The 16,445-nt window shown below is 39.3% G+C and overlaps 1 protein-coding gene across 1 annotated transcript in view; it reads right to left on the reverse strand.

The window, feature by feature from the left end:
* Positions 1–3,739: 3,739 nt before the first annotated feature.
* The window catches only part of LOC106334885 (pectin acetylesterase 7-like), a 17,788-nt gene continuing 5,082 nt past the window's right edge, over positions 3,740–16,445 (reverse strand). Inside the window, exons 2-13 of the mRNA XM_013773268.1 lie at positions 6,513–6,625; positions 6,306–6,388; positions 5,928–6,057; positions 5,738–5,817; positions 5,530–5,616; positions 5,322–5,446; positions 5,080–5,140; positions 4,925–4,978; positions 4,745–4,822; positions 4,558–4,663; positions 4,164–4,309; positions 3,740–4,034 (exon numbers count right to left, since the gene is read on the reverse strand). Coding sequence (XP_013628722.1) covers positions 3,921–4,034; positions 4,164–4,309; positions 4,558–4,663; positions 4,745–4,822; positions 4,925–4,978; positions 5,080–5,140; positions 5,322–5,446; positions 5,530–5,616; positions 5,738–5,817; positions 5,928–6,057; positions 6,306–6,388; positions 6,513–6,625 — 1,177 coding nt within the window. The 3' untranslated portion in view covers positions 3,740–3,920. The remainder of the gene's footprint in view (positions 4,035–4,163; positions 4,310–4,557; positions 4,664–4,744; positions 4,823–4,924; positions 4,979–5,079; positions 5,141–5,321; positions 5,447–5,529; positions 5,617–5,737; positions 5,818–5,927; positions 6,058–6,305; positions 6,389–6,512; positions 6,626–16,445) is intronic.

Raw genomic sequence — 16,445 nt, forward strand, 5'->3', positions numbered from 1 at the left:
TCCAGTGGGACTTGTAGATTATTATTTAGGTATTTAGGATTTATATTTCCTTTAATACCATTATACCCTTAAATTAACCAAATTAATCTTAATATTTTGTAATTTATTTAACTTTTCAAAAAAAAAAAAAAAAACAGAAAGTAAAAAACAAAAGAGAAATCATGAAAAAGGTAAAACAAAGTGGCGCTTTTTACCCTAATTTTGGGTTTCACTCTAATCCTTTCTCCACCAAACCTTTAACCAGTATCAATGGCGATTTAGGGTGAGTGGAGAATCCTTGTTTCTTCATCCAAAATCATTGATTTTTTCGTCTCTACTTGTTTTTTTTGTTTTGCTCTGATACCTACTACTTGTTTATGGGAGATTACGTTGATCGTGGTTATTATTATGTTGAAACTGTTACGGTATGAGGATTATATATGAAGACTTCTTCTCTCCCCCCCCCCTCCCCATTTAAGAGAAGTATGTTGATATTGTTTCTCCTTTTTATCCTCTTTCCAGCTGTTAGTCGCCTTAAAGATGTGTTATCCTCAGAAAATCACCATTCTTAGAGCAAACCATGAAATTCGTTAGGTAAATTGCTCTATCATCTTATTGCTCTGTTTCCACTTCAACATTCACCCTTTGAGGTTAAGTACTATACAACATTGTTTCTCCTGACCATTTTCCATCGTTTAGATCATGGTTCTTTGGTTGGCACAAGTTTTTTCTTAACAAATTTTGTTCTTTGCTACAACATACATTTTTTGTGCATTTGGTTAGTACTTTCTGTCATCTTACTTTTTATCTGACGCATGCTTTCCTTCTTTTTATTTTTTCTGGCAGATCATTCAGGTCTATGGATTTTACGATGAATGTCTACGAAAGTGAATCTTCTGAAAAAGATCCTTATTTTGTAGATACTGGTAACTTCATGCAAGTAATTTGTATCATCATTAGAATTACTCTTGTCCTTATTTTGTGGTTGCTACATGTGTGCGAGTGTGGTAATATGTTAAAATTTTCTTATATTTTCCTTTCCTTCCTGTCCTTGCTGTGCGTATAAATCCTTCAAGCTTATGATTACCTGCTTGTAACATTGTTCTTATATTGTATTTTCTGACATATCTGAGTTTTAAGCTTATTAACCTCGACATAGATATGCAAATGATTATTCAACTCATCGTTATCTGTTCCTTGCGAGGCTTAAGATTATTTTCTCACTATTATACTTTATATAGGAGCAAAAAGTGGTGACTATTTTCAGTGCACCAAACTATTGTTACCGTTGTGGGAACATGGCTTGGATTCTTGAGGTTGATGACTGCAGGAACCACACCTTCATTCAGATCTTGCGTTAAAGCTCGTATGCCTTCTCTGACAACGAAATTAGTGTAGAGAAAAAAATTAACGAAAGTAAAAAACTGTGATTGCAGTTTGAACTAGTGTTATGCAGTGCCGGTGAGTATGATGTTGTTATGATCTTTTATTATAATCTGTGAGCTTTCTTTTTTGGCTTCTAAAAGGGCACCACTTTGACACTTGGGTTTGTGTCATGGTCTTAAGTAGTCATGATATGGTACTAGTTCAGTAATTCTTTAGGTGCCATCTCTTTTATTAGGAGTTACTTATGGTCAAGGCTTTTATAATCAATATTGATGACATGACATCCGGTTTCCGTTTTATAATCATACATTAGCGACTTGCTTGAAGATATTTTCATTGATAAACTAATAGATTCTTTAATTTGCATATGTTAAAGTGATAAAAAAGATTGATGTTGGTTTTTCCACAGGTTCTTCTGTCGATATGTTCATTGCTGACAGATCCAAACCCTGGTGATCCTCTGGTTCCAGAAATTGCTCACACCTACAAGACAGACCGTGTCAAGTACGAGAACACTGCCGATCCTGGACCCAGAAGTATGCAATGGGATGATGATGATGGTCAATAATTATCGCACCAGTACATTGCGCATTGTTTAAGAATATGAGAAATAAGATTGAAAAAAACTGAGTGTGGCGTTTGCTTGGTTGCTTTATTGGTTCTATCATCTTAATCCATGTGTTGGTTGGGGTACATGAGCTTTATATTGAGACATTTTGAGAGCTTGCAATGCTTTAAAGCCAATAATTGGCTATTATGATTATGTTGAGTCGCTCTCTCTCTCTCTCTCTTGATAGTGTTGAATGAAGAATATAAGTGAGCTGCTTATTTGTCCTTTTTCAATCTGAAAGAAGGAAAGATGGAAACAAAAAACATTGACTAAAAGAAGGAAAGATGGAAACAAAAAACATTGAGTTTGGTGTTAAGCCACGAGTAAGTTCTGGAACTTTTAACCACAAAAAATCTTAAAAATTTACTTCTACTTATCGTTCATTGATGATAATAATGGAAGGATTCCCTCTTTGATTCACCATCTCATGACTGAACTCGGCATTAACGAGCATATGGTCGACTCCATAATCCTCACACACCATGATCTTGAGCTGCTCCAACAGAGCAGTAGTTTCTAATGTTACCATTCGACCACGCCTTTCTTTGTTTGCCAAGAAGCTCCAGTGATCACTGCAACTTGACATCCATACACCAGATTTAACAAATTAGAACCATGTTGTATTGATAGATAGAACAGATGGTTACGTCAATGAAGAAGAGAGAGAAAGACAAAGAACGAACGAGAGAAAATCGTGGGAGAGAAAATCGTGGGAGAGAAGATACTATGAGAGATTTAGGATAGATTTAATTTAGAATTAAGAAAAAGATATTTACGAAAAATATGAAAGTTTCCATATTTTCGTGATTTGCCTATAATATGTATTCTACGTATAGCAGAGCACTGAAGAGAGGATGAGAGGTTTATTCTTTGGTACGCGTATGATAAGGTAAAAGGCATGACAAGTTATGACACATAAAAACGAAAAGGTATTTCATAGAGCCGTGGTTATAAGTCGTAATAAAACTACATGTATACTAAAGACATCTTGCTATAATATTACCTGACGGAATCTAGCTAAGATAGAATATAGAAGAAAGTTTTGTTTGTATTTTATACCCAAGATAGATCTATGTATAATATTTAGAATCTGATTTCTATAGTAAGTAGATGGCTACAATGAGTATTATATTCATAGCTAGAACATAAAATAAAATATGATTCTACTATTTTAAAAAATATATATTTAAACATATAAATAGTTATACTAATGTTTCCAATGGTTTTTATATTTTTATATTTTAAAACTTATTTTACTATTTTTTTTTTCTATTAAAGAAGGTTAAAACATGTTCAAAATGTCCAAAAGTATCAAAAATTCTATTTGGACAAATAAAAATTGAAAGTGTCTATTTTTTTCAATTCTCTCATTTTTCTGATACGAAATAGTTTCTGAGATTTTTACTTTTTGTACAGTTAGTCTTGGATATAAATAAAAGAAACTGCGCCATTCTCTTGAGTCTTAACTCATCGACAAGAAGAAGATAGATATCTTGTTAGTTGAGCCGATCGTATTGCTCTGTTTTTTCTTTATTTTCCTATTTAATGTTCCGTAGCTAGCTTCTCCTGGAAGGTTCATCTATGTTTTGATTTAGGTTCTTAATGAAATACATCAGCAGTCTCCCGTCTTTTAGTAATTGATGGTTGTAACAGGTAACTTGATCAGTTTCGGAGATTACAAAGCAACAACTCTTATAATTCTTCCAGGCCTGGAACTGAATTAAACGAACACATGCTGAGATGAGTTGTTCACCAAAACGGATAAGTTGTAGACTTTTCACATTAAACTTCATTAATACAGGAAATAATAATCTTAAAATGAATGTAGAAATATACTCTTTTATTCAGTTTTAATGCAGTTGTATTAACCACCTCTTATTCCTCATCAGTGGTAATTTTTCTTATTAAAATAAAAAATGAACACTTTTGCCATATGGTTTGAGAACTATTCGTCAGTGGAGATTGCAGGACAAGTAGGGTTGCAAATCGGCGACGGGCAGTCTATCTTCTGAAATGCACTCCGGCCATAAAACCAGTTTCCCACTGCTTGTGAAATTTTCTGCAGAAAAAGAAAACATTAAAATAAGCCCTTTATCAAAAAAAAAAAAAAAATTAAAATACGAAATTAAAATGATACGTAAGATTAGAACAAAAACGGTTACAAGTACTATTAATTATGTTTTATTACCGAATTGGCGACTTGGGGACCTTTGGCACCGGACCAAGAGGCGGCGCTTCCGCCTTGGCAATGAGCATGACACGAGTCCAAGAACAGTCCTCTGGACGGAGTAGAGTGAACCGGAGACAATGCACGCATCATCTGATCCCTAAACCCTGAGATGCTTAAACCAACCCGGTTTAGTCTAGTTATTACCAAGCCAAATCAACTTGTTTCAAACTGAACCGAAGCTTTTGAACCTAAATCATACCATATCGGTTCAAACTAGATTCGGTTTATAACAATGAACTACTTTTGTAAAGCAACTTAACTGAAACCAAGCTAAAATCTGGATTAAACAAATGTACTTGTTCACCCATTACAAACCGGAAAATGAATAATTCGTTTTGGTTGTGGAAATTACCTTGGACGGTTTTGAGCTGAGCGGCCGTACATTTCTTAAGATCATGCTTACAGTTCTTCCACTCCTTACGCTTATCAACAGCAGTTGGCGCCAAAACATTCTTGATCTGAAATATTTACCATACTAATTAAGGAATATATGTTTTGATCTTAATCTGTTGCTTATTATATAATGTAATGTACCAGACCTGCCAGGAATCGAAGGCGGCATTAATGACAAAGAGTGGTGTTCGCATGGAAGGAACAACGTTTTGCGGGAAGAAACACTGCAAACACGATAAAAAAGAACTCACTAACATATGTTGTTCCATGGATGTATGCAAAAGATAATGCCTGCCCGGTCAATGATGATAATTTATTATACGTACGAGTTCTGGTTTCATTTTTGATGTGCATGAAACAGGAAGACTCTTTGCAGATCCCTACAAAATGGTTTTAAGTTAGACAGACTTTATGATATCTCCTCATAATTTATTAATTTATTACAACTGTGAGATACTAAAAGATAAGAGAGAAATTGTACGTGGAGTGCGACGACTTTACTGTAATACGTTTGGATGTATGATCCTCCTGAGATATCCGTACTGTTTCATAAAATCAAATTAGATGATCCATAGTTCCATTAGTTGATGTCGATTAGATTATGATTTTAGACTCTACGTGTAGAAGATGAGCTATCCCGTTTGCAGTTTGGCTTTGGTTCGGTTTGTTTGTATTTTACGGTTTTTGTGGCGGTCCTTAACCATATAATGTAAGTTCACCTACCCGTGGATAAAGTAACCGGCGTCAGAAACACATTTGACTCTAGCAGTTGGGGGAAGTATGGCTCGGAAAGTGTCACAGTGTAGAATTGCAGCCAATGCTCCGGCTGAACAACCGGAGAGTATCGCCTGAAAAGTTTTATCAAACTCACTAAATTAATAAGATCTTTAATTTGATTTAAAAGAAAAGGATATGTCAAAATATATAATACATTTTGAGCGTTTTTCATTCCTTTAGCCATAAGATCATCAATCACTGCACGCCAAACTCGTGCACCTCGGAAGAATAGCTTATTCGCCTGATCAATATTTAATGTTGAATATGAAATTGATTATGACAATGAAAATTTAAGGTATTAAAAGATAAATTAAACAGACAAAATCATATTTATGGATATCTTAATTTAGTTGCTAAATTACCGGATTAACGGCTTCTACATTGCCGGTGAAAGATGATCCATCGCAATAACGTACTTTGATTCTATTCCAATTGTAAAAATCTGAAGAAATAAAAATGAAGTACAGATTTCAACACCATAGATTCATCAACTCTCTGAAAAAATAATCGTTTCAAAATTGATTTTTTTTTAAAAAAGAAACTAATTTAGACCTGGATTAGTGTTTTGTTTGCCGCCCAAGATACCGGAAAAGCCAAAGTCTTTGTTCATGAATTTCGACGAACCCTTCATTGTATTCTTACGCGCACTACATGAAGCTACGTCCGTACACCATCCGCCTCCCTATCGCATAACAACATTTCATTTACACACACCTAATTTAAATCGATTCAATTTAAATTAATTTATCTATATATTTTGAAAATTCCCACTTCCACTGAAATAAATTAATAAGCATTGGATCTGATTAGTAACGATCTCGCAGCAGTTCAGAACTACGACATAATTCAATCATTTAATTAGCCAGACATTATTAGTACAATACAAATAGTAATGATTCTTACTACTAATCGAAACCTATTCTTAGTTACCTCCATATGAACAATCCAGTTGTTAACCCCCGAACCAAACCCTTTGTCGAAATGATAAGCCGGAGCACTCCCATCTAAACACACTACAAAAACATCGGAAACACAACAACTATATATTCTCAAAAACATGATTAATCAATTATCCAAGGCAATTCAATGAAATTTATATGAATAAATACTTAACTCGTTATTAAAAAAACATAGTACCTGCTCCCTTGGCGACGGCGCTTTGAAGATAAGTGATGGGAACGGCTCCGGTTCCAATCACCACCACTGCCAAGACTAACAGACTCGACCAACATTGCTTAAGCTTCTCCATTCTATAATAATATTTTAAAAATATATAGACAACCTTGCAATTCAGTTAGAATTCTTATAACAATTTGTATTTTGTTCTTTTATATGAATTTAGCCTAGTTAATAGTATACTCAGAGGCACTTTGTGTCTTTTGTTTACGCTCAAAGACACATAGTGGATATGACACACATTGTTGGGACATGTGTCTTTGTGGTGGACAAAAAAACCCTCAGCTTGTTAACCAGCGTGAATGGGAAGAGGATGTTCCCTTTAAGAAACCAAACCAGATATCCCTTCTGGTTAGAATAAATGAAAGAAGCTAAAAAGTAAAAGTAGTTGTATGAGTTTTAGGGTCTCTTTCCTAGCCGTCAGATCATTTTTTAAAAGAGGATCTAATGGCTCAGAGAAGCCTTATTGGTTTGCCTCGTAATAAACAGATTCCGTAATAAATGCGCTTCCTTAAACGTCTCCCTGCTGTTGGTTTTCTTCGACTTTGAAGGTGAGAGATAAGGCGAGGAGAGATATACGAGATTGAACCGACAAAGGGAGCTTCTTTTGTAGTTCTTCCGCTGCAGAAGTCATGGTTAGTTGGTTGTTATAGTGGATCCATCTCGTTATCGTGTAGTTGCGTAGCTGTGGTTAGGGTTTGATTTTTTGAGATTTTATTATTTTGTCTCGATTTTAATTGGAAACCATTTACGTGTTTATGTAGATGGACGAGATGTGTATGGTGATGTGTGGAGCATGGGTATGTGGGTCCGACGGGAAATGGGAGTTTGTTGTGGACAAGACAAACATGGAGAGAATTATACCTGTCCATGAAGCGATGACCATACATGACCTAGAGGGTAGGGTGTTTGCTGAGTTCAAGAAGGCGGAAACTTCTTTCAATGTAGCGCTTAGCTACTGGCCACCGGACAGCAAGGCCCTTGCAACAGGAATTAAAACCCCCCAGTCCTCCTCACAAGCGATAGTGCGCTTAGGTACTTCTTTTCCCACATGAAAGTCAGTAGAACTTTGAATCTATTCGCAACTTTCGATAATGTGGGGTATGCTACGGCGGCTGCTGACTGTGATGGCTTTGAAACACCGAGATGCAGTACGAACCAGCGCAAAACTAGTGCAAAAAGAAAGGCGGTCGACCTCTCAAGCGTTGGTTCTAAAACCAACTTTATTAACTTTGATGATTTTCAGCTTGTTGAGGAGGTTGAGAAATTTGAAGAGCGGTTGAGGTCCGAAAGTAACCGAACTGGTGGAGGTGATTGTAGTGGATGGAGCGACTGTATCGACAGTGACTATAGTGGGCCGGAAGAGATTGATGAAAGGGATGTTAGGCCTAGGGGTTACGACGTTGAGTTCTGGGAACCACTAATTGTTAGTGATAAGGGAGGGAGCAACTCTGTTGAGGTTGTGTTCAACGACAAAGAGGCCAACGGGGTTGCGAAGGTGGAGGAGGGGAGCAGAAGTGATAGGACCTATTCTAATAGTACTTTTGATCGTATGGTCCATCCAGTTTGGGAAAGCAGCGGTGGTGGGAGCAATGCGAAGGGTGAGAATCCTATGGATGACTTCGCGTGGATGGCTAAGACAAGTTTAGGTGGACGGAACACTCGTGGTCAAGAGCCCGGTGGCCGGGAGAGAAGCAACCATAATCTGGACGATGTCGATGACGAAGAGTTTGATATTCCGCCTCTTTATGATGACACAGTTTACAAAGCCGCCGAGATCCCAGGGTTGGATGACGAAGAGGCTGATGGGGTTGTCCATGTTGGGAAGGTGTATGGTAGTAAAGTCAACTGTCATATTGCTTTGGCAATTTATGCGATCAAAAAGCAGTTCCAGTTCCAACAGACGCGAACCAAGGTAGACTCGTTTGTGTGCGAGTGCCCCGATGCGCGTTGTGACTGGAGAGTCACAGCTCATGAGATAAGGGGCTGCGGTTACTATGAAATTAGGAAAGCTCAGCTAGATCATTCTTGTCCAATCGAGAGTAGGAATGTGTATAGTAGTTGGGGGACTGCTAAGGTTATCGCTGCGGTGTACAAGGCAAAATTCAAAGAGCCTTCGAAAGGCCCAAAGGTGGTTGAAATCCAGAGGCTATTGATGGATGATATTAGGATATCGGCATCTTACATGAAGTGTTACAGAGCCAAAGAGAAAGCTGTCTTTGAGCTGAGGGGACCAGATGACGACTCTTATATGAAGCTTGCTGAGTATCTGTATATGCTGAAACTTGCTAATCCCAGGACTGTAGCTGATATCGAGACAGAGGTTGACGACAAAGGGGTGGAGCGGTTCCTTTACATGTTTTTGGCTTTCGGGGCATCTATTAAGGGGTTCCAGAAGCTGAGTGGGAAGTACAAGGGTGTGTTGCTTACTGCTAGTGGTCAGGATGGGAATTTTCAAATCTTTCCTTTGGCATTTGCAATAGTAGACAGTGAGGATACTGAGGCTTGGACTTGGTTCCTGCAAAAGGTTGAGAGGCTTTTGGCGGATTCTAGCAACCTTGCTATTATATCTGACATGACCACTTCAATTGCCAACGCGGTCAGCTGTGTGTATCCACAAGCCCACCATGGTTTCTGTATCGTCCATTTAGCCAGGAACGTGATTGCTCGGTACTTCAGCAAGGGGTTAGCGAGGTTGGTGACGGCTGCTGCGACTGCACATAGGTTGAGGGATTACAAGAAATTCTGTGACAAGATCAGGACGTCAAACAACACATGTGGGATCTATTTGGGGAAGATAGGGACGGCACATTGGTCTAGAGCGTACTTTGGGGGTCAGAGGTATAATATAATGACTAGTAACATAGCTGAGCAGCATAACAATGCATTGGTGGAGGGTAGAGCGTCACCAATAATTGAGTTGGTGATGTTCATACAAGGGATGATGATTCGGTGGTTCAGTGCAAGACGTAAGAAGACCAATAAGCATGGGGGCTTGATGACCATAGAAGTCGATAAAGTGATGACGAAGAGCATGGCGCTAGTGAGGGGCAGCAAAGTGAACTCAATTTCTAGCTGGAGCTGCCAAGTGGTTGGGAAGTTTGGTGGTCATGAGAGTGTTCAGTTGGAGCAGAAGAAGTGTACTTGGAAGTACTTTGACAACATGAAGATACCCTGTGGGCACGCCATGATCGTAGCCGACAACATATGGCTCACTTATGAGACGATGGTAGGACATTGGTACAAGACGGTGGCGTGGAGGGAAACCTATGCTGATGTTATTAGGCCAATTGGCGACCTTAGGGACGAAGATATTCCCGAGGATGTTAAGAATAAGATGTTAATGCCACCATTGACTAAGAGGCCACCAGGAAGGCGTAGGACCAAACGATTCCCCTCGACAGGGGAGATGCCGGTAGATTGGGTTTTGGAAATTGTGATTTCGATAATTTATGGTTTGTGAATGTCCATGTGTGTGCTAATAGGTGTTTTTTTATGCATGCTCCTAAGAAAGAGTGTGCCTAATAAGTGCGGGAGGTGCAAGGTGGAAGGACACAACCGGACTAATTGCACTGTTCCGATATGATTGGAGATTTAGTGCTCTATAATGGAAGACTTTTTGTGAACGGGTATTGTAACGAGGTGTGGGGAGAATTATTTTGTGTACTGAACCTGTGTAACCTCAAGGAGTAATTGTTTTGGTATTTTTGTAATAGAGATGTTAATGCCACCGATGGTGTGAGCAAGAACCATTTGGGTATGATTTATGAATCAATTGTATGGATGCTTAGTTATGGATTGGTTACCCGTGGTTAGAGTGCATAGTTTGGTTGCACATGGTTAGAGTGTTAGTTTAATTTGGAAACAAAGTATGTTGTTTGTGGCATCCATGTTGGTTTGGTTAGTATGTTGGTAATTGTAATGTTTTCTGGTTTAGTTATTGACTGTAGTTTTTGAAGCTAGAAATGTAGATTACAATATGAGATGTTAGGGGGTGTGTTGCGACGAAAGGTTGGTGTGGTAAGCGAGACAGTGGTCAGGGTGCAGGTAATATGTTGGAAGGTGTTGATGTGGGCAGACAAGAGTATTAGTTTTTTGTTGTGTTACTCTAAATGGAGAGCCGAAGTTTTGTATTTTGTGGCAACATGGGTGTTGGTGTTGATATGACGTACTTGGGTTGTTGTTATAGGGTTGTGGTCAGTTTCGCCACAGTCAGTGAGAAGGGAGATGCTGCAATGATTTTTTCAAACGTGTGGGGACACTCATGTTTAGGGTGTGGTTGTGGTGTAAGTTTTGTTTAGGATATGGTTGTGGATTACATGCTAGTGGCTGGGCTGTTGGGTGTTGTGGCTACATGGGTGTTGGTGTTGATATGATGGAGCTGGGTTGTGGTTAGGGAGGTTGTGGTTTGTTTCACCACAGGTAGTAGGAGATGCTGAATTAATTATTTTAAACGTGTGGGGACCCTCGTGTTTAGGGTGTGCTGGGGTGTAAGGTTTGTGTTGGTTATGGTTATGGATTTCATGTATGTGGTTGGATTGTTTATTAGAAAAAGCTTCATGTGTGTTAGTGCTAATATCACGAGCTTGGGTTGGGGTCAGGGGGGTTGTGGTCAGTTTCGCCATAGTCAGGGTGAAGGAGATGATTTTGATATACTTGTGGGGACACTCTTGTTTAGGGTGTGGCTGTTGTGTTAGTGGTGTTTTGGTTTTTGTTATGGATGACATGTTTGTGGTTGGGGTGTTTAATACAAAAAGCTTCATGTGGTTTGGTGTTGAGATCACGAATTTGGGTAGTAGGCAGAGAGGTTGTGGTCAGTTGTCCTACAGTTAGTTTGAATGGAGATGCTGAAAGTTTTTTTTTAAACGTGTGGGAACCCTCGTGTTTAGCCGAAGGCTTGCTGTGGTCAGCGAGTATGTGGTCATGATAAATCAACTGTTGTGTGAAGGTAATCAGTTTCGCCAAAGTTAGGGTGAAGGGGATGCTGAAATGATTTAGATATACGTGTGGGGACACTCTTGTTTAGGGTGTGGTTGTGGTGTTAGTGGTGTTTTGGTTTTGGTTATGGATGACATGATTTTGGACGACATGTTTATGGTTGGGTTGTTTATTGAAGATAGCTTCGACGAAGGCCTGCTGTGGTTAGCGAGTATGTGGTCATGATGAAACACTCTGATGTGTGAAGGTAATCTGTTAGTATGGGTTGATTTGCGTGGGAAGTTGGCAATGTCTGATACAAGATTGGGCAGAGCAATAACTAATTTTTTTCATAGTTCATGAGTAGCCAAGTTTACAACAAGTTTTTGGGATCTGGACCCAGAAACAGATCTAAACCTTAGATCTAATACACTCTAAAACCTCAACAATCTCGCTGATATCCTTCTTCATGTCAAGAAGATTCTCTAATCTTTGTAAACGCTGGAGAACCGCGAAGAACGTGGCGAACGAAGGCTAGAATGTTCGGCCTAGAGTAAATATTCAGACGGTGTCGGGGTAATCTATCAGTGGCGAAAAGCCTCTCGGGGAAACGGGTATCAACCGCGTTATCTGCATAGTATAAAGAAAAATGGAAAATTTTAGGGTTTGTTCAAAGCCGATAGAATCAATTAGTTTATATGTGGGAATAGGGAATCAAGACGTTTGAGAAGCGGGATCTAACATTCCATTTGGAGTTTATCGGTTAATCGCTCGCACTGCAAATATCGAGAACTTCTGGGTCGAGAGACGGAGTGAGAGATGATGATATCGCAAAACAGAGAACCGAATTCGGTGAGGAGATTAAGCAAATCAAAGAGACAAGGGTTTGGGGAGGTATGATTTGGTTCCAATTTCATATTATGCTTTTTTTATCAAGAAGATGTCGCCGGAGAGAAATTAGGGTTCATCGGGTTTGAAGAGGATTAACAAGAAACGTAAAAAGGGGAAAATGTAAGGTAAGCGAAGGGTTTGTAAAAGGTAAAAAATAATGAATCGGTTTGGTTTTGGTTAACTGGATTGGTCTCGTTGGGAGAGTTTTCTATCTAACTAAAGATTTCTCTTTGTTGTGGGTTATATTAGTAAACCTAGCTTAAGAAAGTGTGTTGTGGCATAATGTGTTTCTGAGTGAAATTGTAAACACAAAATGTGTCTATGAAGGTAAAAATTTTATTAAAATATTAACTAAAATTTGTATCGATCATATACATTTGGATTGATATAATCAATAAATTTGAATCAACCATAAATATTTCAACCGGAAGATTATAGTTATTATCTTCACATTCATACCCAAAAAAAAGATTATGGTTATAATATGGTATAACATTTGGATTGATCCACATAAAACATGAACCTCCTCGTCCAAGAACAACTCTGATCAGGATCATCGACAAAGAAGTAAGGAACAAACTCAGTGCAATGAGAAAAAAAAGAGATTATAGCTATGATCTTGTGCTCACAGAATGGTTTTGCCACTAGACCGTTAGCTAGCTTAAACCAAAAAGACAAGTTCAATCGCTGTTTTATATTTATTTGATTCAATTATTAGCTACTAGCTGTACAGAAAAATATGTTTTTGGGTTTGAATTAATTTTACATTCTATTCAAAAAAAACATTTGGATTTATATAATCAATAAATTTGTATTGATCATATATATTATGTGGTAATGCGATATGTGTTCAATTATTCTACTATTCTACAATCTAGATGGAAATAAACTACATTGTCAAAGTCAAAATTCTCGGATTTTTTCTCTCTAGGCGCATGTTAGCTGGCTCCCTCTTTTGGGCCTTTTTCCCCAACTTCTAATAATCTTCTTAGATTTGTGGGGCCTTTGTACTAAAAACACGTTTCCTTTAAAGAAAGTTAACCACTTTATTGGCTCTATTACGGTTTTATCTTCAGATCTTCAAGATAAGATTGTGTTTGCTCATCTTTTCAAAGATCATTTACTCTTGTGTTTCAAAAGTTTCTGTTTGGCTAAAGATTTCAAGAGGGTTCAGTTGGAAAGTTTGCTTTTTAAGTTTGAAAGAAGGGAGAGTTTAGTTGTGTGGGGTTTGCGAAGGTTCTAATTTCGAAAAAGAAGATGTCTGAGATCCTCGATAAGGCACTGAAGCATCTGTCGATTGAGGAGGAGGATGAACCGTTTGTGCTTCCTGACAGGCCAGAATTCTACGCTACAGAGAGAAACTCTATGAGCCTTATCGGTCGTCTTCTAAACCCTCATTGTCAAAAGATGGGGGACCTTATTCTTGATATGCCAAGGAAATGGCAGCTCTACAATAGAGTGAGAGGAGTGTCTCTGTCAAAAGAGAGATTTCAGTTTATCTTTAAGCATGAGCATGACTTAATTGATATTCTGAACAGAGGAGTCCACACGTTCGAAAACTGGTCGATTGTATTAGGTCGATGGATGAAGAAACCACCTGAAGACTATCTCAAGTTTATTATGGTGTGGGTCCAAATGAGAAACATTCCGGTGAACCATTATACCCCTGAAACCATTGAGGCGTTGGGGGAGTTTGCTGGCCATGTGGTTGAGGTTCCTTTCGACCCGGAGAAGGCACAGGTCAAACATTATGTAAGAGTACAGGTTCGTTTTGACGTCTCAAAGCCACTGAGAAGATAAAAAAAACTTACTTTACCTGGAGGGGAGGTTGTCAACATTCTGTATGATTATGAACGCATCCAAAAGAGATGTTACACTTGTCAAAGATTAACGCATGAGCAATCAATGTGCCCTTGGCGTAAAGTTGATAAGGAGGCTACGGTGGGAGTTTCCTGCTCTTCGGGGGAAAGCAAGAATACTGAAGTGCTGAACTTGCTTGAGGAATCTGACCCGCTCTTTGGAGTCCTCTCTAGCAAACACCTCGGTCTTGAACCTGTTTCAGGTCGGCCCAAGATTGCAAAGGAGGTTATGGATGGTATGAGACAGTACCTGGAGGTTGATGAGGGGCCAGAAAAGATGGCGACAGTAGAAAGAGTCAAGAAATCCCTTGAGGATTTGGAGAATGATCCTTTAGGGCAGAAAGTCTTTCTTCGGTTGGAATCAGCTCCGATCCTGTCCTCATCTCTTGATAAAGGAAAAGGTGCAGTTTTTGACTTCAGCTCTCAAGCGGAGCCTCAACCAAGACAAGAAAAGCTTATGGCTAGCGCTATTGCGGCGGGCTCCAAGATCCTTCAGTCTGGAAAGGTGGTTTCTCCTGATCCGGCTGCTAAGGAGTATGAGGTCTATGCTCAGTCCGGTTTTCTTGTGCAGGGTTCAACGGGTTATAGTGTAGGTATCTCTGATACTAGCATTTCCGGGACTCTTCTAAAGAAACCTAAACAACGTAAAAGACCTGGAACCTATTCGAGGAAAGCAACAGGGAAAAGGGTAGTGAAAGCTGAGGCTGGAGGTATCGTACGGGTGGGAGAAGGAGTGATCTCAGACGGCAAGAGAAAAGCACATGATGATGTCGAGCCATCTAAAAGCTCTGCAAGGTTTAAGAAACCATTGGTGGTCCCGAGTGAGAGACCGTCCAATATTTAAATGACTATGCTGAGCTGGAACTGCCATGGACTGGGCCGTGCAAAGGACCTGGTGATTCCAAGACTACGGGAGATACGTCAAGAATATTTCCCGGATATTTTGTTTTTGATGGAGACGAAGCATAGTCGTGATGATTTGGTGGATGTGCAAACTTGGCTTGGCTACGATAGGATCATGACTGTCAATCCTATTGGGTACAGCGGAGGTCTAGCCTTGATGTGGAAGAATTCTGTAAATATCGGGTTTAAGTTTGTAGACAAGAATCTTGTAGATTTCGGTGTGAAGTTTGGCAAAGAATCTTTCTTTGTGTCGTGTGTCTACGGTGAACCAATCCAAGGTAATAGAGCAAAGGTGTGGGAAAGGTTATCTAGGATTGGGGCACATAGAAAAGAGCCATGGTGTATTATGGGGGATTTCAATGAGATAAGAAACAATGGAGAGAAAATTGGTGGTCCGCGCAGAGGTGAAGCTTCTTTTCAGGATTTTAATGATATGCTAGACATCGGAGAAATGGTGGAACTTCAGAGCTGTGGTGACAACCTGACTTGGGGAGGTAAGCGTGGAGATTCATGGATAAGATCGAGACTAGATAGGTGTTTTGGTAACAAGAAATGGATGCAACTCTTTCCAGCTTCTAACCAAGCATTTCTGGACAAACGAGGGTCAGATCACAGACCAGTTCTTGTGAGGCTCGTCTCTTCATCTGAGCCTTTTAGAGGTAGTTTCAGATTTGATAGAAGGTTCCTTAACAATCCAGGGGTCAAAGATGAGATCAAGAAGGTTTGGCTAACAAATCACTCCCTCTTTGAGGCCAAGATTTCCGATAAACTTAAAAGATGCAGGAAGGCTCTGAGCAAATGGAAAAAAAAGGAAAACCTAAACTCCAGAGATAAGATCAAACAGATTCAAGTGGCTTTAGAGGCTGAACAGTCTTCAAGTTTCCCTTTGGCCAGGAGAGTCAACTATCTGAAAGAGGAGCTGATCAAAGCTTACAAAGAGGAAGAGCTGTATTGGAAGCAGAAAAGTAAAGATCGATGGGCTGTTAAAGGTGATCTGAACACGAAGTACTACCATGAGTCGGTAAAGTCAACCAGAGCAAAGAACAGGATCATCAAACTGATGGACGAGAATGGGCAAGAACAGTTCTCTGAAGCGGCCAAGGCAGAAGTGGCCAATGATTATTTCAAGAATCTGTCCAGGTCCTCAAATGAGACAGACTTCAGTGAACTCTTTGATGGTTTCTCTCCTCGGGTGTCATTGGGGATGAATGAATTTTTAACAAGAGAGGTTACGAATGAGGATGTCAGAGAAGCAGTTTTCGCTATCAAGCCTGGTCGTGCTCCCGGTCCTGACGGTATGACAGGCATGTTCTTCCAGAAATAT

This window comes from Brassica oleracea, chromosome C3 (genome assembly GCF_000695525.1).
Source record: "Brassica oleracea var. oleracea cultivar TO1000 chromosome C3, BOL, whole genome shotgun sequence".
NCBI classification, from domain to species: Eukaryota; Viridiplantae; Streptophyta; class Magnoliopsida; order Brassicales; family Brassicaceae; genus Brassica; species Brassica oleracea.